At 38.6% G+C, this 23,953-nt stretch overlaps 1 protein-coding gene across 1 annotated transcript in view; it reads left to right on the forward strand.

Moving 5' to 3' along the window:
• LOC149286806 (nephrocystin-4-like) overlaps positions 1-23,953 on the forward strand; it is a 95,158-nt gene that overhangs the window by 55,564 nt on the left and 15,641 nt on the right. Inside the window, exons 16-24 of the mRNA XM_089493639.1 lie at positions 1,110-1,208; positions 1,366-1,421; positions 2,792-2,917; positions 4,055-4,130; positions 6,982-7,156; positions 10,116-10,307; positions 10,968-11,146; positions 11,511-11,671; positions 17,050-17,227. Coding sequence (XP_089349765.1) covers positions 1,110-1,208; positions 1,366-1,421; positions 2,792-2,917; positions 4,055-4,130; positions 6,982-7,156; positions 10,116-10,307; positions 10,968-11,146; positions 11,511-11,671; positions 17,050-17,227 — 1,242 coding nt within the window. The remainder of the gene's footprint in view (positions 1-1,109; positions 1,209-1,365; positions 1,422-2,791; positions 2,918-4,054; positions 4,131-6,981; positions 7,157-10,115; positions 10,308-10,967; positions 11,147-11,510; positions 11,672-17,049; positions 17,228-23,953) is intronic.

Below are 23,953 nucleotides of genomic sequence, written 5' to 3' on the forward strand. Positions count from 1 at the left end.
TAACGGCAATGAAAGATGTGCGATCAAAGACGTTCCGAACAAACACAAAGCCATCCGGCTAATATAACAGTTATTAGGCATTTTTCCCCACAAACAATAAAAATTGAGAGAGCCGGGGCGATGTTTTACATTGTTAGCCAAACTCTTCTGTTGATTGCTTTCCTTGGCTAGAGCCGGGACGATATAGCCCGTAGTTTCTCTTTATAGACAAGAATGAAAATAAAGTGCGTTGCTCGTGTCTAGCAGGATTAGTTCTTTTAAGGAGTTTATTTATATGGGACTTATATTTTCCAGCCAGGACAGTTAGCTCTGTTACTTTGTTCTCCTGACTTTGTAACATTTCATCAAAACCATGTTTATTGGCACCTGTAGACACATAGTGACATCATAACAGTACCAGTTGGCCCATCTAAGGTTTTTAGGATAACTTTATGGACGTACAAAGGTTTCTTGGATTCCTTTAATGTATTGGCTCGTACTTCTTCCACTGGAAGTCTGTTCTAGGTAGCTGTCTCACATTACCCCCTTCCACCTTCTAGATCTAAATCATATCTTCTAGTACCTGTGCTCTTGGACTTTTAACGCATTGACATTATCTGCGACTGTTCGTGTTTCTAAGTCTTGCCTGGGATCCTTGTTAGTTGGATCATGTACTATTTTACTGAAGCAGGAGTCCTTCCTCTCGATATCACCACCGGAAAGCTGCCACCAAAATGACCATCGGCAGCTGTAAGACGAGTAGACTCTTTTCCATCACATTCAGCAACGATGATGCGATCTATTATTACAGCTTCTCATGTGAATTTGCCCAAAAAACAAGCCCATGATTTATAGGCAAGTAGAGATCTCTTAGCTGGGTCCTCACTCCACCAGGACTTGTCTCCAACTCAACCACAACGAAATCCCGTCTCCAACTAGACAGCAGCAAGTTCCTGCTAATGATAGTATCCGTGAGCTTGGTAGACAGCTGATTGTTGACGAGTCCACGTTGGTGAAAGAGATTGGTGTTGGGAAGTAACCCAACAATTATCCTCGTAGGTAATCAATTTACGGTTCTGGAAGTAAATGCCAAAAAGTTTATCATAATTATCATATTGTATCTGCAATAGAAAACCAAGAAAAATCTCCGGGCCGGCAGCCCCTCCAACGCTGTATCCGGGTAGTGGGGGAAACAGAATATCGGGGCACATTGGTCTTTGACTCCCTACGTGGGTTGGTTTTGAGCACCAGAATGTGGGTAGATCTGAAAAATATAAAAATATAATATAAAAATTCACTATTTTAGCTATAAACAGTTTAGACTACGGTACGTGGAAAATTATTTGTATTCCTAAGAATGATTCAAATGTTTCTTTAATTTTACAGCAAAGGTGGTGGTCCAAAGTCGAGTTTCCCTTCAAGAGTCACAGTTAGGACCTGCGGTGAGTGAGCGGGCACCAACACTTTTTTTTCATATGCTAAATACTATATAGAGGCATATTGTGTATGTTTGTGTATGTAAATACTACCTTTCAAAACTTTGGGGTCACTCATACGTTTTACTCGTTTTCTCATAGAGGCCCCTTAGGTGTAGAGAGGCCCTTTATCACTCCCATCACTCCTGTGTTCCAGTAGCCCTTTCTCACTCCCATCACTCCTGTGTTCCAATGGGCCTTTATCACTCCCATCACTCCTGGGTTCCAATGGCCCTTTATCACTCCCATCACTCCTGGGTTCCAATGGCCCTTTATCACTCCCATCACTCCTGGGTTCCAATGGCCCTTTATCACTCCCATCACTCCTGGGTTCCAATGGCCCTTTATCACTCCCATCACTCCTGTGTTCCAATGGCCCTTTATCACTCTCATCACTCCTGAGTCCCTTTATCACCCCCATCACTCCTGGGTTCCAATGGCCCTTTATCACTCCCATCACTCCTGGGTTCCAATGGCCCTTTATCACTCCCATCACTCCTGGGTTCCAATGGCACGTTGTGTTTGCTGATGCAAGTTTAGGTTTTGATCGTTAGAAAACCCTTTTGCAATTGTGTTACAGACAGAAATGTCCTTGTTTTCCATGAAAACAGCTAAGTGACCCCAAACTTTTGAATGGTAGTGTTGACATTGTAGTCACCGGGTGCCAAGTTGGGTCAGAATATATTTAGGAGTTTTAGCGGTAGTAGTTTCAGATGATTTTAGCCGTTCCTGTCCAAATGACCAGTTCTAAATGTATTCTCATTCCATCCCACCGACCCACCAGAGAGTAATTACTCAGATTTGTGCCACGGTGACATTTCTCAGTGTGAGCGCAGAGAGCTTCCCCGGCGTATTATGTCTCATTAGAGCTTCGGCAACAGTTACCGGCCCTGAGGATGTGAGAGACCCTGACAATGTTCTCCTAATAATGGGTGCTGCCTAATTAATACCGCACGGTGACATTTTTTCTAACCTGTAGCTTCATAAATTCCCCCTTCGCTATTATCTCGCGTCGGAAATGCCATATTATTATTACTATTATTTGTATGGAATGTTGTTTAATTATATTATTCAAAGTAAAAAAATGAAAGAAATTCAGCACATTTATTTATCGAAGGACTAATGTTTTACGTCATCGTCTCTTTCAAATCATTTTGCAGCCATCTGTTAATGCAACTCGTTTTTCCGTAGATAGAAAATATTTTTAAGGTTTTGGGAATTTGAATAGGAGAAGAGAAATTAAGGTCTGCATATTGGTTGTAACGCAAAGAAATGAAAATATGTTTATATGTTTATCTATGAAGTGTTTTTGCTTATATTATTTCTTTATATTATAGTTGTCAATGTCCCAGTTGACCGCCTCGCCTCGTTATCCAACTATCAGTCACTCTTCTAAGCTAGCTCTGCAGCAAGTCCCAAGTCAACTCATGCCTTCACCGATGGCCTACCAATGTTCTCATGCTGTAAGTAGCCTTTTTTAGAACATAAGCAACAAATAGTTTTTTTTTTTACTTTTAATTGAAGAAAAAAAAAAATATATATATATATATAATATATTACATATATAATATATATATATATATATATATAATATAATATATTATATATATAATATATTATATATAATATATAAATATAATATATTATATAAATTTAATATATTATATATATATATATATAATATATTATATATATATATATATAATGTATATATATAATATATATATATATATATATATAATATGTATTGACATGCTATTTTCCTTTAAAATTTAAAAAGTTATATATAACATCAGTGAACTGCCACATTCTACCCTGAAAGCGAAACGTGAATTAAAACAAGGCTTTGTGATTCATTAAAAAAAAACAAAAAAACCTACAAATATTCTTCAGTTTATCCTCCGTTGTGACTGTTTGGGAAACTATTTCCAAAGATCATGTGAGGTGACACTCAAAAGCATTTGCTTTAATTATAGATAAACCTCATGGCTGACTGAAAGTGGCATGTCATTCACTTTACTTAATGGAATTGTTTGAGAACGCACTTCCAGTACAGAAAATGTTCCTTTTAAAAAAAAAAAAAAAATAAAGCAAGGCTCTTGTATGTGTATAGGAGCTGACAGACGCTAAATGGATTAAGGTCTCCTACTGTATGGAATATATATATATATATTTTTTTTATTACTTACATTTCAATTGTGTACTAAATAAAACTGTAAAAGATTTTAAAAGAATAATGTGTGTCTATGTCACCAGGTAATGCCCTTTCTAGCTGTTCCATTGTATTAACTTTCCAAAGTTACAATGTAGGCCTGTGTGGAGCATTAATAAGGTTTCACGTTGGAATAGTCATCATGTGTAGATAATCAAACCATACACTATAGGATCAAGGGATACGCTTTAGGATCAAGGGATACAGTATAGAAACAATGGATACTCTTTAGGATGGAAGGGGATCAGTTGATGAGCGAGTTTGCTGAAGAGTTGTATTTCAGCTCCTTGACTTCATTATGTATTAAAAAGGTCCAAAGCCCCAGCGACCTTCTGCTGCAGGAAGGGCATGGCTGTCCAAATGTGTACTGTGCTGTTTTTGCTTTCAGTTAATGAAGTCCCACTCTGAGAAGCCTACAAATACATTCAACAAAATACAGGAGGAACAAGTCTTTCAACAGACGAGTAACGTTAGGACAAGAGGTCTAAAAGTAGACGGTCGTGGCTTAGATGCAAGACAAGTAAAGACGGTTCTCCTGTACTGAGAGGGTGGTAGATAAGTGGAACAGCCTCCGATGAGACGGAGAAGTTAATATAATGAGGGAATTTCAACACATATGGGATAGGCATATGGCTTTCATCAGGATAGGCAGATGGTTTTACCGAACGCGAGTCCAAGAAACAAATAAGATTTCACTGAAATCCCACGTTCTGCTTGCAGTGAATATACCAAATTGCCAAATATAACCATTATTGAATCTACTATTTCATCAATTCATTGTTTTATGAGCACAATTTAAGGGAGAAAGGGACCAACGAACGCTCTAAATGTTTCAGGCAAAGAGTGCTCTGTCGTAGGCGAGCGGAGAAAAGAGTGTAGACCTGCAAGTATCAAAAGTCGCAAATTACCAAGCTGGCCCCTAATATTTTATGTCTGGCTTCTGTATAAAAAATATCAAGAAATGGCTGACTTGATAACACACACACATAGATTCACGATATCTACCACTTATCGTGTTCATTGCCTTTAAAAATAGGTAATTGGGTAAAGTTTATTTATATGGTGTGACACACAGTAAGATGCTTTGTGCTGGTGAAAGCATTAAAGTGTTATATCCGTATGTATATTTGATGTGGAATTGGAAATATCCAGGAAACAGCTGATTGTATGGGATTCCTTTTAATATATTTTGCTTTATAGGGCTAATAGGATTAAAAGCACCATTTCACTTGGTAGCATATATTTAAGTTGCTATTAAGTAAAAGTAGCCATTACTCTCCCCGGGCATCCTGGAAGCGAGAGAAAATGTTCCTGGTAAAAATAATAAATAAATGCATTTAACGCCATCGTTTACATTGTTAGCAGTCGGTTTGAGATTTAAGCCGTGTCGATATGCTGTAAGTCTCAATACCCAGCTGCACAGAACAATAAATATCGCAGAATATAAAAAATATACCGCTTTCATTTCGAGCGCGACATTAAAACAGACAAATATTGCTAATGTAAAGGCCACGGTTAACGGGGCTGAATTACTGACAACAGCGCATGAAAGACGTCGGGTTACGCTAAAAATATTCACAGTGGGGTTAAAAATGAAATAAGATTTATAATTCCACTATTGCCTTTGCGTCAAGGCTTCCCTACGCATGGATTCGGCACGGATCACCCAAATACAGCCCAGCCAAACCACCAACACCCCCAATCAGGAAACCTTTAAGTACCAGACAGGGGGCCACTCAGACTTTTTCTCACCTTGAGAAAGGGACGTGTCGTCCCGAAATGTCAGTTTGGCATATGATTTGATTGAAAAGTGTAGTTTACATAAGTCCTGTGAGTGCCGGTCATCTATTTGATTGACCCAACTAACTAACCCCAGTTCTTCTGCGGATTTAGGCCGCCTCGGTTGCTCCTCTATCTTCATGTAATGCCAGACAGACTCAATGATGTGATAAAAATAAATTAATAGCGTGTTTACTTTTGAAAACACTTACTTACAGCATTTTTTCACCTAAAACATCTACACAGTACTGTATATCGTGAGTGCCTCACTCCCTCGCTCTCTCCCTCCCCCCCCTCTCCCCTCTCTCTCTCCCCTCTCTCTCTCCCGCCCCCCCTCTCTCCCCCCTCTCTCCCTCTGGCCTGCCAGGCTTTTGCCCAGTGTGCTAGATGGCCAGACCTGTCTACCATCCACCATCATCTACCCATCTAATCTGTCGATCTAGCTGTGGACCATCAAACGACCAGGAAATGTTACCTCTAACAAACTTGGGTCAATGTAAGACTACACTCAATAAAGCCAAAGACCATGTTTACGTATTTCTGGGCAGAGGGTTATACATAGTCGATGCCTTCAATCTGTCTGTCGCCTACCTATCTAACCTGTGGATCTGTCGATCGATCTAGCTAGCTGTGTACATGTCTGACGTACGCCATTGTTCTTCATAAATAGAACATCCGATGATGGCCATGTGATAACGGCCAGGGAATTGTTACATCTCCAATGAACTAAGGTCAACTTAGGACCTCACCCAAGGAAGTCAATGGGCAGGTTTGCTTTGGCCTCGACAGATGGTTAGACCTGGACTTGACGTATTAACTGGTGTTGACGTTCCTAGACTATGGTTCTTGTTTAGGAACATGCACTACATAACAAAGTAGATTAGCTCTCTATAATTGTCTGTGGTTAGCTTCCCATGACGTGCTCGTAATGCTGTAACATTTAGCGAGTTTAATTAGTTAGGTAATTCGAATAAGATGCCTCCCTAGAAAGCAATTAGCAATTTAAAACAAACTAATTTTTAATGCCATGTGCTTTCAAAGATTGGTTTTCCAACATGAATAATTGACTCAAACTTGTTTTCTCTTGTGAAAAAAAAAAGTGTGATTTTTTTTTTTTTTTTGTGTGTGTGTATACATCTGTCTGTAAATAAAATGTAATAGAAAAAGGAATTGCTTTAACGCTCTTATCGTCGTGATAAGAATTGTAATTATGATTTTGTTTCATTCCCTTTTATATCATACATTGGTATAACTTCTGTTATTCTGTACTTTTTCAATTTATTTCAATTTCATTATTTGTTAGTTATAAATTATGCAAATTTATGACTAATATGCAAACAATCTAAAACAACACAGTTAGGATCAAATACTTTTTAAACAGTTTTACTGATAGCATTTTATTACCAAAAGTGTAATTTAACTATCACATTTATTCTGATTTATTCATATATTTTTTTATAATCCCATTGTACAGCGCTGTGGAATATGATAGCTCTATATAAAACAATAAATATAAATTATTATGATTTAATGGAGCACTTCTTGTTTTGTTTTTTCTCCCGCAGGAATTTCCGTATGTAAGTGGGATAACCCATCTCGAGGCTGATATGAGTGAAACAAACCCCGAACTTTCTGCCTCTGATCATCTTCAAGAACTTCTTTTTTCCCCGGTTCACGCACCTATTGTTGCCATGGGCACTCAGACGGGAAGGTAAGATTTTCTCACCAAGACGATATAATACACAACTTTTTAAGATCCAATACAGATTAAATCTATTCAATTTTTTTTTCTTTTTTTTAATAAGCCATCACAAAACTTATAAGTCACAAGGTAGAAAATGATTAGAACCTGAAAAAAAATCTGTTTTTTTAATTGTTATCGGTCAATATATGTGATATAGTGATGGTCTCTTTAAATAACCAGGTTAATAAAATTTATAGAGCGTCTAGAAACGTGATTCTAGGTTCTGTGTTTAAAAAAACACAATACAAAAAAAAAAAGAATTGCGTAGCTGTTACTGAACCGTAAATAGAACGCGCCATGTGTTTCCGTACAATGCCAGGAAAGCTGAGTCACGCAGTCTGTCCGCTGGCTCTCTGTATCATCGGGTTTTTATATCATCCTTGCATTTCGCACAATATACATCCCAATAAAAATGCAATTTGTTGACTCAGTAACAAGGATCCAGCCTTTGGCCTCGAAGGGCAAACTAACTTCTTTTTTTTTTTTTTTTTGGTGTTTCCATTTATCGACCCTATATTTTTATTTATTTTTGTACTTCTTGATGGGATTAAAAAAAGCTTGCAGGGGAAGAGAAGAGCAGATGTACCTGGAAATTTATTTTTTTGGATAAAATGTCCAACTTGTAAATTGAGTTTCTCCAAGCTGAACGCAGCCTCGGCCGCAGATCTAACGCAGCTCAGTTGAGTCGATTCCAGTAGAGAAACCACAGCGGATAACCCACTGTTTGAAAATACAAGAGCTGTGTTCCAAGTCACGTTTCACCCCGCCACCTCAAGAGGAGGCAGGTGGAGCTTTACTGTAACCCCCTTACATAAATTTTAGGAAACATGGTTAAAAAAATAAATTAAAAAAAATAAAATAATAATCATTATTATTAAACAAGGGGGTGGTCCATGGACTCATTTGCCCTCTTCACTAAACTTTGTGTGGGCTCAAAATTAATTATTTTGGAGCCTTTTTTTTTGCCTTTTTTTTTTAAATATAAAATAAAGGTTTAAAATTTTTTTTAAAATCCTGGAATTGCTTTTAAAAATCCGGTCATCTTACTGTGATTTCTGGCTTGAGACGTTACCATCAATTTAATAATTTGGTTAGCGTGTTCGAGCACTCAGTTAATGTTTAGTGTAGGTGGCATGGCACCTTTATGTGGCCTAATCAAGCCATTTGCGGTGACTTAATTAGTTGGCTGGCAGACGGCATCCGGAAGGTGACAGCTTAACGATTTTTAAAAATGGCCAATTTCCGAAGGGCTACGGAAAGAGCAAAGTGCAGTCAGAGCAGATTTTTTTTCCATTTATGCTTAAATTGTGGTTTTAGAAGTAATAATAATAATTTGATAGCAAGTGTTGATATAAAATGAAAATCACAGTAAGTTAAGCAGTGTTTTTTTAACAGTTTTTTGTTACACAGATATACATTTTGTATATTTTTGGTAAGCAAATGATTATATAAGCTGCATTGTAATGTACTTAATAATATAAATCTTTATAAACACTTCTAGAACCCAATGTATGGAAAAAGTGGGTCTAGCAGCACCCAATCACATATATCCAAGCTGAACATTGATGTTCAGCTAGCATACATGTGATTGGGTGACGCTCAGGAAGTATGCAGGAAGTGTACTTAAGTATGATACCTGCTAGAACTTCCTGTTTTCAGCAGAGGAGGAAAACTTCAATAACTAGAAAATACAAGCAGTATTCCATACAACACAGACTCCAATATTCATAAAAAAAAAGAAAAATTTTTGGGGACTAGACTGTACCTTTAGCAATAGGGCAACGATAACTAAATAGGGTGAAATAATTACGCAGCTCCCGGAGACATAACGTTAACATGACTACTTCCATGGTAAATACATTCACATACATATATAAACATTTTGTATAGATATAGAACAGAAAAGGTTTGGGGAAAGTGACAGATCTGCTTTAATAACTTTACAAATCTCCAATCCCTCCTTATTTTAATCACGGAGTAATACAGCCCTGATAGAGCGCAAACCACTCTGAAAAGAGAATTATAGCAAACGGCATCATATAAATTGAGTTAATAAAAGAAAATGGGATTGCACTCACAAGTACCGGAGTGTATATATCCTTATACCGAGATCTCCAGAGTATTTCAGCGAAATCTTACTTGATTAAGCCTCCATCAAAAATCACTTAAAAGGAAAAGAATCAAGGGAACTCGGAGTAATTCATATAAAAGACTTTATATCATGACAGAAGTACCGCACTTACGAAAATATGTTCAATTTAAGGATAAAATATATTTTTAAAAAAATGGAAATTGCTGTATTGGTATCAAAGAAAGTAGTCCGAAGACGTCTGTGATACCTTTCAGCGGGCCGACGTTCTTAGAGGGAGAGGTATAAGCTTTCGGAATCTCCGAGGTCCTTTTCGTGTGATTAAGAGACCTCTGAGATATTAAAAAGTTTATGTGCCTGCATCTTATTCTCGCAAACTTCCTTTAGGGCTAAAATAAAATGTAAAAAGGACATGTAAATCCCAGTACAGAGGACGCTGGTCTCGGGTAGCGCGCTGAGTCATATACAAGCACAAAGTAACGATTACTTGGAATGCCCGACGCGTTTTACCAGTAACAAAGATTCTTTCTTTAACACTTTAAATGTATAGTAATTTATATGTGATTTGCTTCATTAGCATCCTGAAGGAGTGCAGTGATATGGCAGACATAACCCTCAACATTCATGCGTGTCGGAGTCACAACCCATGGATTAACCCATTGTACAGCGCTACGGAATTTGATGGCGCTATATAAAATAAATAATAAATAATAATAATAATTCATGGACGCAATCTGACAAGCTTCTCTAAAGCGGAAAGGAATAACACGAAAGCCACATGCGCCATTATGTTCTCCGTTAGATAAAAAGTAACGACGTTCGCCTTTGCGTTTCCAGCTCTACGTCCCTGCTATCTCGGGCCGCCTTGGCCCGTCTCCATTCCGTTGACTTCCCCGAAATCCTGGACTGCAATAATGAAGTGGCAGAGGTGGTGGACCCATCAGACCCCGTGAACTTTAATCCGCAGCGGGAAGAGGCTGATCATCTGCAGTGCAATGAGATTATCTTGCAGTTCCTCGCCTGCAGCAGGTAAAACAGACATGGCCGTGCTCGCCTTATCTCTCTGTCTCACGGGTTTCTCACACACGTCATTGCTGACAGCTCGAGCATCTGCGCGTGCATCCATCAATGTCAAGGAAAGTTAATTGCAGCCTAAGTTTTGTCTAAAAGATGAATTTAGTATTTAAACATTAGTACAGTTTTAATCTCGGTGCGTCATATGGGGGAACGCAGGATAATTAATATTAATATCCGTTCCCTCTGACATGCACAATATGACATGAACAACATGTGTTGACATTTAATGTCTTGTAAAAGCAGGTTTCATTTATTGTTCATGTGCGTCGCCAACTTGTAGTATTTTATATCATGATCGGTCTCCCTGGATTCTGTACTTTTATAGATTTGTTTACATTTTTCACAGCTCATAGCATCGGCTTATCGGCTGTCAAATTTTTTTTTCTATGAAACAGAATTTAACAGCTGATCAGACATATTTTGACCAACTGGTTGCCTGTTTTTCCTGCTGTAGAGACTTAAACCTTGTCGTTGGTCTCGTCTTAGATCCAGGAGCCGTATGTCTATCCCATGCATGTTTAATACCCTCACTGTATTACCCTCTACCACTTCTGCTGTGAGGCTGTTCCATTTTATCTGCCAAATAATTCTCTTAATGTTCCTCCTTTTTAGGCTACGAGAAGATGACGCCTCTGCACAGTGGCCTCGGACCATGTACTTCACTTTTCAGTTTTATCGTTTTCAACCTGTAACGACTCCTCGACTACAGCTTGTGAAACTACATCCGTCCAGTACCGATCCTTTGGCTCACGTCTTAATACAGATTAATCAGGATGGCTCCATTAATAAAGGCAAGCCTTAACCTACATAGGTATTAGAGATCTAGATTGCTTGTTCTCTAGGTGGGTCACCAGTGCCCACCAGAACCCTTACAGGCGGTTCCACAGGCGATACAATTCATGGCAAGGAGAGGAAGAAGTGTCTTTCCAAGAAATGCAGGAGAAGACATTTTAACCAGACTTTGGAGTTAGTCTAGTGATATTGTAAATGTGTTCAGGGTCTGGCTGTTTGGGCACAATGGGCACTTTTAACTGGATAAAGTTACTGAGTGATCCTTGTGTGCTCATGTAGCGATATCTTTTTGTTTATATATAATATTTTAATCTGAACAATACTGTATGGTTTAATAAATTTACTGTGCTCGTTTACCCAAAGGCACTCCAGGATACCAGCTAAAATACATGGTCGATCCGGGGTACCTAAAGCCAGGAGAACAGCGATGGTTTCGTCGTTACCTGGCTCTCCAGACGCTGCAGATCGATGTTTGGGACGGGGAATCCTTGCTGCTCATTGGGTCTGCTGCGGTGGAAATGAAGGTAATTATTTTACACTTTAATCAAGACATATTTTATAAGCATACATTGATAATGACCCAGCCATTGATCTACAATCTCTCAACATGCCACTCTATCTAATAATCCCACGAGGAGTTTGCGCCAGTTACATCACATGCAATATCAAGACATGTGACAGTTTATGACATCATTTTGGTCAATGAACAAAGGCAGCAGATCCGAGGGGTCACAAAACGGGGACCCTATTGCCCTCTTGGACAATCAGGCTTCCGGTGGCACCACTGTTTATCGGGCCGGTTAAAAGGGAGATCACAGAGTCTGAATGGCATTCTGGATTCTTTTTTGAAGATTGTTTGCGGTATCCCTTTGTCATATGAAACTGGACATGTGTCAAGAATATAGAATAGAAAGAGTAATTTATTTGAACAGCATACCTCTTGACGGGGGACACTGACAACAAATTATGACAGTGGCAGCGGCACAATTAATTAAGTTTTCCAGGCTTTTTCCCACTGTAGAACTATTTAGAAGACATGGTTCCTTTACAGAATTTCTATAACTATTTTCTGTTTGGTGCAAGACGCTGATTTTAAGGGCATTTAAGCCATGACACAAAACTGATAATGTAAAGGATTTTGACTCCAAATAACGTTCCACCGAAACTCAATTATCTAATATAGAATCTCCGAGAATAAATGCCATATTACAGAAACCCGCTAAGCATCCGGTTTTCCATTTTTATCTGTTTTCATGCCTTTCTCTGTAAAGTTTAGAGGAGCAGCATGAATGATTAATAACTGCACTTTACACATATCCAAACGTACAGTTCAGAACTGTTTCATTCATGACTTCCTAGACCTAACTTCAAAGGATTGCATTTTTTTGTATGCATGACTGGCGATCTGGATATGTCCATGCTTTCATAGTGAGCATTATGAGGACTTCGGCAGGGATCAGTGATATATTTGAGTTCCGAGAAAGCTCCTTGTCTCCATAATTCTATGTGGTTCTCCTTGGCAGATACACCTTGGAGTTAATGAAGTTTCCGCTTACTGCAAAGCTGCCATTGTATTTGTTAACCTTTTAAAGATGGATACCTGTCTCGGCTCTTTGAGGCATCACCTCCCAAATCTATGGCTTTGACCCAATCTGTCCTCTGATGCTCCAGGGTCTTTGCGACTGAGTGTCTTGGGTGTGAAGGTATCAGGAGTAACCCTGCTGGCATCCGTTTAGATCAGGTCACTGGGCACCAGAGACTACTAAACAGTTTTTACATACAGCAACCATCGGTGTCAGCACGGTGTACCCGAGATTATCGGTGTTCAGCAAGACTTCCTCAGCTACAAGCCACCCCTTATATTCCCCTCTCCTATGCAGGGAATATACTCAGCCCTTGCGTTTTTCTTTGGAGCACGATGATGTTCAGTACTTGTGTTATGTGTCCTAGTTTGTAATGTAGGAGTCGGATAAACCGAGCTGATTTTGAGGCTACTGATACTTTCTGGCCACTTTAAGGAGACACTTTCATCTCAGCCAGGTGCTGAAAGCCGTAGCAGTTTGGGGAAAGAGTTTTGTCCTTCTCAATGATCTGAAATCTCACGAATGGCCAAGTATTTCAGACAGGTAATTGTCCAGCATCTTTTATTCTGTTGGATTCTACCTCTTTTAGAAATGTAGCTGACCTTTTCTCCCGTAAGCGCCTCTCAGCTGTACGCTTTCGGTGATATCCAGCAATCATCATTCTTTTTATCCTTTTTTTTCTTAACATTTTCTATTTTTATCATTGAAATCATTATAAAGTACATGGTTTCAGTCACCAGACCTCTAACAAGCTCTCAGGGCAGCCGTCTACGATAATCCATATCATTAGAGACCAGACCATTAGTTTTATCTTACATATAATCGTTTTGTTGCGCTTTTTAATTAAAACATATTTGTTATTATAGTAGTTCCATTACATTGTAGATTTTACTACACCTTCAGAATTTTCAGAAAACGCTCTTTCTTTTGTAGCTGCCACCTCAACGACGGTCAACTGGAGGTACACCTTGATGGCAATCAGCCCAGACAGCAAGTGCCAAGAAGATGTTTCTGCAGTAAGAAACATCCTTTTGCTCTGAAATCCCCATAGTGAATTTAGGAAAGACCCCGTATAATAGTCAGGGTCCACATCAGTCAGTGTTCTGAGCGACTGTTGGATTCTGCAAGCAGAAATGACAAGGGACACAGAGTAAGCAGCCTGTAACGTTTAAAGTGCAAGCTGCTTTCTTAAAATTGCCATTGGCTTCTTCATAAAAAAAACCCACACACCTTTATATTAAGTTGGACAGCACTTTAAGCTTCATATATTGTAGTGACACCCATGAAACATTTTTAAAAGTATCTTATATATTAACCCCTTAATGACAAGGCCCATACATGTACAGGCTTAAAATGCATTGTTTTCAATGGGTTTAGGGACCGCCCATTGTCCTTACGGGGTTAATAAATATATGTATCTACAGATGTTGCGACTATGTATCTGCGACCTCAGGTGGCCTTCTTGGTAGAACGTGGGATTGTCAAACCCATTCTTTTCCCAGGGGGCTCAACACAAGCTGATGTCTGTGTTAAGATTTAACTTGGTTCCTTATGTACTAAGCACAGTTCTACAAATTCAGTTTGGTTGGTTCTTTGGGGACTTGTGTAGAAAATTAGGAAGCTACAGATTAAACAAAAAGGAACAGATTGGTTAAAAAACTGAAAAGTATTCACTATAAAGGAGTTTAGAAAGAAAAAAAAATAAATATATATATGTATTTCTTTCCGCAGAACCATCTGTGGCTAATGGGCAATATTATTTGTAACTTTAAGATTGATTATTTTGCAGGAGCAAAAAAAAATCAGCTCTTCTCTTTCTTTTATTACCTGGTATTTTAGATGGCAGCAATGTGGAAAGGACAGGTTTATTGTTATAGAATAAAAAAATAGCTGGGAGGATAAGCAATGATCCATGCCGCTTCTTGGAAAAATAACTATAATGTTAATTTAGGTTTCTTAACTGCGCTAGCGTATTTTATTTTAATCCATATATTTAAGATGTGTAGCCTGCCATATTTTTGTAGGTTCTGTAGAATATTACCAGAAGGCTTTTTTGTGGCAGAAACTATTTCAGACGCATTAAAATGATTATTTTTTTTTGATGGTTAAAAGATAACCGATACAAACGCAGAACGCCGCGGGATTTATTCACTAAAGTAGGAGTTTGCTGTTTAAACTCACCATCTTCATTATTCTTTATACTGAGTTGACCCCACCGAGCTTCTGCTCCAAGAAGAGTTTGGTGGGGACCTTATAATCATACCTGGGAACCCTTATGGTAGCCTACATGGAGCTCTCCCTTTTTTGGGGGCAAGTGGTTTCATGTAGGGACCGGGCTTGCCCCAGACAGCCTTCAATGGGAGGAAAGAGGGCAGGGAGTGGGCAGAACCTGGGTGGAGAGTTTTCATCACTGGCCTGTCCAGAAAAATAAGAAGCTGGCCCCAGGGACCCAGGGAAGCAGGAGATACACCTGGAGACCTCAGGTCAAACTGACAGAGTGACCAGGTATGTGCGTAGTTACATCAGTGAGGTTTTTTTGTTTTTTTTTAAACGCAACGATTGAACTATGCATGGTCAGGGGCCACCTCTGCTCTTCTTGAGAGATGGCTTCCGAGAAATCTTATTGACAAGTTGCAGCCACAACTCTCCTGAAAAATCCAGATGGGGATGAAGAATTTGCATCAAGTTCCTACCAAGTTCAGCTGCCACCCTCGGATGTTATGTTGTGGTGGAAAAGCTCTATGCAATGAAGGCTATGCCTTAGCCCATGGCCATTTAAATTGAAAAGATGCGTTTAGCTTTGATATCATTCCTAAGGGAAAGTCTGAAACTTAAAAGGATGAATGATATCAATTGAAGTTTCTTCCAGAAATTAGACCACTTCCATTGTCACATCTTATCAATAAAGCTGAATGGAACATTTTAATCCTTCTGATTCCATTTTTATTGGCTAGAGGGTTGTTTAATTATTCTACTCTGAATTATTTAAGATAAACATATAAATGACTGTACAAACTATCAGAGGTTAATCCTTGAGTTTAAGATCTTAATGCGAAACACCCAATACCTTTGATCTACAATTGTTCTTGTTAAAGTGCCTACTAATTAATTTGTGTTTCCTACCTTTTATCCAGATAAAAAAAAATGTGGTTTCTGGCCAACTAACATTAATTCAATGTTTTTACAAGGGAATTTACTCCCAAAATCATGAGCAACATAGCCGTTCCCTTGAAGGCTTGAGGTTGTATTCTGTCCAAAAAACGATCCAGCGCACAGAGGCTTCGTAATACCATTAAAAGTATTTCCATCTCTGCTTTTTTTTCTTGAAACAAAATTGAAACATTTCTTGAAGGATGATTTTGTAAGATATATAATTATGGGGAATAGTATGACAGCCAAAGATTTCATGATTTCATCTCAATGCTGTAAATATTTAGCACAGATATTTTCAGACAAGAAGATAATCACATTGATATTTTATATACATAAAATATGGGAAAATCTGCAACATGACAACAAGTTTTTCTTTGAGAAATAAATGCAGTTCACATAGTAATGTAGTAAAAAAAACCCCACTTATGTAAACATTATAAAAAGTATACTTTTTACAGTGAAATTAGAAAAAAATCTTTGGTAGGCATTTGAAATAATTCCTGAATGCATCACGTGGTTTTGCCCAAATTTTAACTTGAGTGTGAATTACTTAATTGACTGAATCTACCCAAGCGTTCCGAAATAGAAAGAATAAATCAAGTTAATTAAACAAAGATCTTGGTTTATTTAGTGATGGTGGTCGCCAGTATTTCAGCATTTCATTAATAATAACAATAATTAATAACTGATATTTAATTGGTCAATGTGGTACAAAAGAGGGTGGACCCTGCGTAGTAAGATTTGTGGGGTCCCATAATCTAACATAAGAGATGGAAATTATTACCCAAAATAAAGTAAAGAATTTGGTATTTAGGATCATAATTTTCTTTCTGTAAAAAATGTGATATATTATTGTGATGAAACATTATACATTTCACACTTTTTTACGGTCTTCCCTGTCCCCAAAAAATGGGGGTCCTAATTGGCTTCTCTATCTTCTTACATGGTAGCTGCATTCATTGATTTTGTACATAGTGCCCATAGTACACCAACTTTAATTTACCAGTCGTATAAAAACAATATTTTTTTTCTGTGCTATTTATTATTGGGGTGGTCCGTCCCAATTATCCTCCACACTCCCCACTTCATGTAACTTGTAAAATGCGTGCAATCATTACGTAACAATACAAACATTTTGTTATTCTCATTGTTTCTTTCTTTTGAAGCATTTATTGCGTCAAGGTCGACCTGCAGTCCAGGTGTCTCACGAGCTGGAAGTCATAACAACAGAATATGAGCAAGATATGGTGATGACCGGAGACCTTACGAAACAGGGCACCGCTAAACCCATTGGAGTTCACACCATTATCAAGGGCCGACTTCATCTTCGCATGGGGAATGTCGGTAAGGGCTGATTTTCGACATTTTAAATTCATCTGCATTGTCATTATGCAATTATTTTCTTAGAACATCACCTCCAAGGTCCTCATGTTCCCCTCTCTGATCACCTATTCGCCCGAGTAAGCACTAAGCCGCTGATTCATTCTTTATTGTTCGGTTCTATTGATGTTCAGCTACCATATTGACTGCCAACAAGTCAGTTGAGTTTCAGGAACAGCGCATATTTATGCAAATCGCCTTTTTCTGCATGAAAATCAGACTGATTACTGGGAAATGATATGTAAACGCATGCACGGTTTGAGATATTGAATTGCATGTTTTTGAGGAACAAGGTGAAGCCAGGTCTTTTACCTCGACCCCATCGAAAAATGTACAACGCACTGAAATGTAAACTTCACAACAGCTTATAAAATATAATATAAAGCTTTATTTTAGTTTTAGTGACTCTCCAATTAAATCTCATATATTGCAAATTTGTCTTCTCCTCATCGCATAACGACGTCGACCAATCATTTTTTTTTAATTTTTTTTTTTACGGTAGACCAAAATTTCACCAATATTCACCAATTAGCAGAATGTAGTATTTTTTGCTTCATGAAAACTCCTGATGCCTTTGGTGTCTCATTAATCATTCATGTTAAGTGACAACTCGTGTCATGTCAACTCACGTCACCTTTTCTCCCGTACCGAAAGTACGAGGAACCCAGGGGGTTTCTGCTGTAACTCCCATGGGATGATTTTCACTTTTCAACCAGTTTTACTCAAAAGGCGCGACTTGGTTAATTTTGTTACCATGAAAGTCAAGAGAGGGCACCCTTGCCCAAAATATCATGATCTGGGAACCAATCATCTATTATAGTTTAATAATAATAAGTGGACGGGTGGAATTCTGCAAAATATAAAGTTTAGCCGGAATAAATTGTAGTATTACACATAATGTCAGTGTTAGGACCTACCTGGTCCTGGTGTTGGAGAGATTAGGAATCTATTTAGGTAGTCTCTACCTAACACTGCCCACCACCAGCCGCTATCAGGAAACAAAACTATGGTGGTAGTCAGAACAAGGATCAGTAAGCAGGTAGACAGCTGGGTGCTGACAGATGGCTGGGTGTAGGACGCCAAACAGAGGGTAGCAATCGAGGCACAAGCGGACAAACCAGAAAACAAGGTCAGGAGACAAGCTGGGGTCAAGCCAGGAGATAGTATCTGACCGAAGAACAAGTCCAGGATCCTACGAAAGGTTCATTCACATAAATGTAAGGGAGCTTTTTTTGTTTCCTATTCCAAACCTATCCGTGCCTCCTTTTGTGTCACATGACAGTTAAGTGTTTCTATAAAATAATATGAATAAGATGACATTTTAACCCAAATAACAAGTTTATTCTGGGAAGGATTTGGGCATCTAGCACTACAAAGAATCATGCTCTTGATGCTGCATTGAGCGGCTTAGGTGGAACAGCACCTTTAATCTTGTTGGGTTAACGCTCTTTAGGGCGTTCACAATAAGCAGAACAACATGTTACAATATGCAAAAATGTATTTTTAATAGCTGTTCTTTAATTTATATAAATCTACGCATCAGGAGAGCACAATGAATGGACCCCTTACAACTACAAAGCTGAAGGCGAAAGAGTGTTTATTGGTGAAGCGAGTGAATGAGTGAATGTATCATTTTTACTGTTCGGGGCTGTCATTCCTATCCCAAAGGCTTCAGCACACAATTCTTCAATTTTATTTTGTTTCTTAGATTTTTTTCTCCTTTGCAGTTCAGAAAAAGATATTCAGAAGGTATATATAACGTCAAAACGAGAATACGTCTTCATGCGTGGCAATGCATCAAAAGATCCATTTAACGCACCCCTTTACTAAACCGGGTCTCCGTAACTCGGCTTTGATAAGTAAATTATTCCGTTATGTCGTTATCTGCCGCTGTTTTAAAAGGGATATCGTTTGATTTTTGATTTGTCGAAATGTTTTGATGCTCTGAGACGTAAATTCAAAGGTTTGGTATGTATAGCGAGCGATATTATTCAGAGGAATTCAAACATAGTTGATATTTCACGGCGGAATTGTAAAGCTTTTGACCATCTTCAGGGCGCATATATGTGTTAACATTTTTTAATTAAGAATTAGTGCCTTTTCCATAAAAAAAACATCTACTTGCGTTTCTGGGGATATATTCCATTGCTGGGCATTTTCTTCTTAATCGCTTTCTTTCATCGTGTCTCTCTTGTTCTAGAATCTAGATACATTCTCTCTCTCTTTCAAATGGCGTTTGGGGGCTGAAGCTTCAAGTGCTTCTGTGTATCAGGATTCCGAATTCAGTTTTCCATCACTATGCTTTATAGGTATTACTGCCCCTTCAAGTTAAACCCATCTCAAGAAACATATAATTTGACACCAGACCCATTGGGCGCATGCAGTCTGCCATATGTCTTTCCCATTTATGTTTAAATCCCCTCGCTGTATTAGCTTCTACCACTTCTGCTGTGAAGCTGTCCCACTTATCTACCACCCTCCCAGTAAAGTAAAAGTTTGCTTTTTATGCCTGATCTGTATTTAGTTTTTTGTTCTTTGTAAATGACTGTCCCCGTGTAACAGCATTTGTGGTGAGTGTTATAATATCTTTCTTAATTTCACTTTATAAACCTTGGGGTTTATGATTTTTACGGAGCGCAGAGCTCCCTTTTCATTTGCTTAACGTGGGTAGCAGGTGCATCGCCATGAGGGGAAATATCTTAATTATGACAATGTGTACTTTCGGTGTTTTTTCGATGTACCGCTGAGGCTACTGTCTGCTGTTCTAACGAGAGATGGGACCTTTTTTTTCCAATCAGGCGAGTTTCTCTCGATTTACTGCAGAAATGTTCCTACTGGGTTACGGTACAAAAAACCATAACAAAGAAAAGAAGTATTTTATGTTTTTCTCATACCACGCTTTGGAGAACTACTCAAATTTCACCATTCTAAATGTCGGTTATTTATTACTTTCAGGAATAAATATGTCGCCCGCTGCTGTGTCTTCTCCGCAGACCTCACGGTTCATTATGTTAGCGGTGAGGTTCTGAGTACACGGAAGAACACGTGTATATTGTTTGAATAAGGTTTATTCATTTATAAAATGTTACAGAGCACAGTCTCTCAGCGTGGGCCAAGATTTTGCTCGGCTCCTATCCATTCTTCCGGTCCATTCAACCGTCTTACATTCTGCCATAGAGATTGACTTGGACGCACTTATCACCCACCCAATTTCTCTATAAAACTATTTTTATTATTATACTATGCTCTGTTTTGCTTTGTTTTTTTGACTACACCTTGGGTTTGTTCAAGTTCAACCACTGGACTCCCCAAAGTGAACTCATTAACTCAAGCTATATTTTATACAGGGCCATGCGGGGTTTAAGTTGGTGCAGATTTACCTTCAAATTCCAGCTTTAGGGAATAAACGTCATTGTTGAAGCGCTGCGTTTTGTAAAATTCACACCGTTGCCCGTCCTTCTCGGTTACACTTTGTGCGTTATATTCTGTCCATATGCAGTGTATATTCTGCGTGTATCATATCATTTTATGCTTTGTCATTAGGCGGGAGACTCACCAGTAATCTTCCGTGAAAGCGGTTCTCATCACAAACAGAGAGCTTTGTGAGAAATACAAAAGAAAGTGTGGATAATAGCCTAAAAAGAAGTAATATCACCTGCAGAATTCACGTTATAGGTTTTGCATACAAATTCTAAATTCAACATCAAGCTCACAGCTTGAGAAATGGTCAGTTTTTAAGTTTTGGTTGGTATTTTAAACAAACATTCTTTGGAATCCTTTCTGGATGCTTTTCCTGAATTATTTTCATAGCACATTTATATAATTGTTCTACTGGTTGTGAGAAAATGGAAAGTGTTGCGGTTATACGATTGTCCTCCAAGAGCATGAACCATTTTTGCGTTAATCTTTATGGTGGACAAGCCTGCTGGAGCTTTAAGCTGTACTGTATCCATTTAGTTGCCGAAATTTAATTCACCTCACACTGCGCTCAGTGTTTCCATAGCACTCTTTCCTCGACGTAAGTCTACCCTACAGAAAGAGGCAGATCGAGGATTCTTGATGCCGTAGGCAGATTATGGCCCCAGCTCTCGTCCATGAAGAATAGTCCGTGATGAAGCGTGACAAGATGTGGTGTGATATCAACTGTCCTTGCTAGGTGTACGTTGGCTTGCAGGGTAATCCAGAGATATCTCTTGTAACTGTCCCATTAAGCAGAGGCACACTAAGGAACCCAATCATCTAATAGAGTGATTTGCCCCTCCACCCCCGGTTTTGAGGCTGCTGCCTCCTAGTTCCAACATACACAATGTGGTTGGCTTTTTGCGACAATACTTGGGACAGTTGACCAACAAGGACGCAAGACTTACTTTCTGGACTCAATGAGAGGACCTCATACTTGACCTGTATTAGGTTGCATAGAGTTTCAGGACTCCCAATAAGAGAAGAGGAATGACAGAAGAAGACTTTCCCCATTGGTCACCCTTTTTCGTGAATTTCGTGCCAATATATTTGATGTTTACATCGTTTTCGAGGTATACCAACGCACCAAACAATAATTGCAAGTTGCAAGTGCTGTCTAATAATGGGTTCTGAGACTAATGTTTTGATGAAGTTGATTTAACAACTCAAGTTTCGCACTTATTATTAGCGTTAATGTTTACTCATCATCTGAAAGCAAACCATTTATGGTGCCGTTCTTCCCAGAAATGTTTCTCTGGCTTTTTATTAGAGAAATTCATCTTTAGCAGTAATAGCAATTTGCCTTATTAGTGTTCATGATTAGAAAAACTTAACACTATGTATTCAATTAATTAAATATATTTTTTCCACTTCCCTAGGTTTATCTGACGAATAAAACGTAAAAGCTTTCCAAGTCATTGGTAAATGGTATAACAGAAATATTTTCTAGAATTTTGAAACTTATAAAATGTATATTTGCATATTGATGGTCCTATATAGCTCATATAATAATAGTAATTACCACTTTGTAGATACTCCATTCCAAAAAAAATAAAAGCATTTTTTTGGTTCAAAGTGATGCACAGCACACTTTTTTTTAGAAGATTAACACTGGTTGTCGCCTAAAGATCACGGATCTTCCTCCTGCCTTCATTGGAGATCGCTATACAACAGGACCTGATATATATACACTGATCAGCGTTAACATTATGACCACCTGCCTAATATTGGGTAGGTCCCCCTTTTGCCCCCAAAACAGCCCTGACCGGTCGAGGCATGGACTCCACTAGACCTCTGTAGTATCCGGCACCGAGACGTTAGCAGCAGGTCCTTTAAGTCCTGTAAGTTGCGAGATGCAGCCTCCACGTAAGCGACGCACCTGGCCATCCACGTGGTGTAAAAGAAAACGTGATTCATCAGACCGGCCACCTTCTACCATTACAGTTCAGTTTTTAAGCTCACCTGCCCATTGTAGGCACTTTCGGCAGCGGAGATACACAACCAACTGCGGTGCTCTGTGTGTTCTGAAACCTTTCTATCAGAACCAACATTAACTTTTTCAGCCATTTGAGCTGCAGAAGCTCGTCTGTTGGATTTGACCACACGGGCTGGCCTCCCCCCCCCCCACGCTCATTAGTGAGCCTTGGCCGCCCATGACCCTGTCGGTTTTCCTTCCTTGGACCCCTTGTGATAGGGGTCTAACCTTCACAATCTGGCCCTCGTCAGTAGCTCAGATCCTTACGCTCGCCCATTTTTCCTGCTTCTAACATCAACTTTAATGACGAAATTTAATAGCTGCCTAATATATCCCCCCACTGACAGACACCATGGTAACAAGATTATCATTTTATTCACCTCACCTATCAGTGCTCATGATGTTATGGCTGATTGGTGTATATACACAAGAAAATTAACCACATGTATGGGGCTTTAAATCGTACAGATAAGTCGCCGTTGTGCACCAAGCTTTTGTTTCTGATTGGTTAATTCTGACGTCAACTCGAACAGTTACTCGCGTAGAAAAGGTCCGTGCTTATAAGATTGAGGGCGACTTTCATCGGGAAAATACATAAAGATTCAATCCTGGTTTTAAGGTCCTTAATGTGTATTTTTATTGTGTTAGAAACAAATAATAATAGATTTCTTTTACAATCATTTGGGGAAAAAAGAATATATATTTTTATTTTGCAAATATGCAAAACACTATATATACACCGTATGCCTTGGAATGTGCAGTTAAACATTCACATTTCTCTTAAAATATGACATCTAATCTCCATAAGAAAGATTAGTTCTATTAAAAGTTAAATTGTCAGTATAATAGTTTGTCTGCAAAAGAAAGATAAGCTTCTAGGGAGAGAAATGCTCAGAACCGATGAAAGAATGTCCAATTTCACCTATTTAACTAAAATGCATTATTTCAGTGAGTATATAAAGTTATTTGTTTAGCATATCACATGTTGTACTCATAGAAAATATGAAAGAATATAAACTCGGAACGCATGAATTGCCCGTCAGTCTCAGGATTTCCAGCGCAGAGCCGACATATCGCGGCCGATCCCGGTAAAGCGAGTCAGTCTCCGGAAAACTTATCCAGAAAAGTTAAAACTCATGAATGATCACTAAGCCCCGGCTCTCATTTAAATAAACTATGAATCTGGGTCATATTGAAATGAAAAGAGGCTTTCAATTCTCCTCATGCTCTGTTTCCTGGATAATTATGGGAGTCAT

Source organism: Sceloporus occidentalis, unplaced genomic scaffold (genome assembly GCF_023333645.1).
Source record: "Sceloporus occidentalis isolate IW3139 unplaced genomic scaffold, rSceOcc1.0.p SCAF_66, whole genome shotgun sequence".
Taxonomy (NCBI): Eukaryota; Metazoa; Chordata; class Lepidosauria; order Squamata; family Phrynosomatidae; genus Sceloporus; species Sceloporus occidentalis.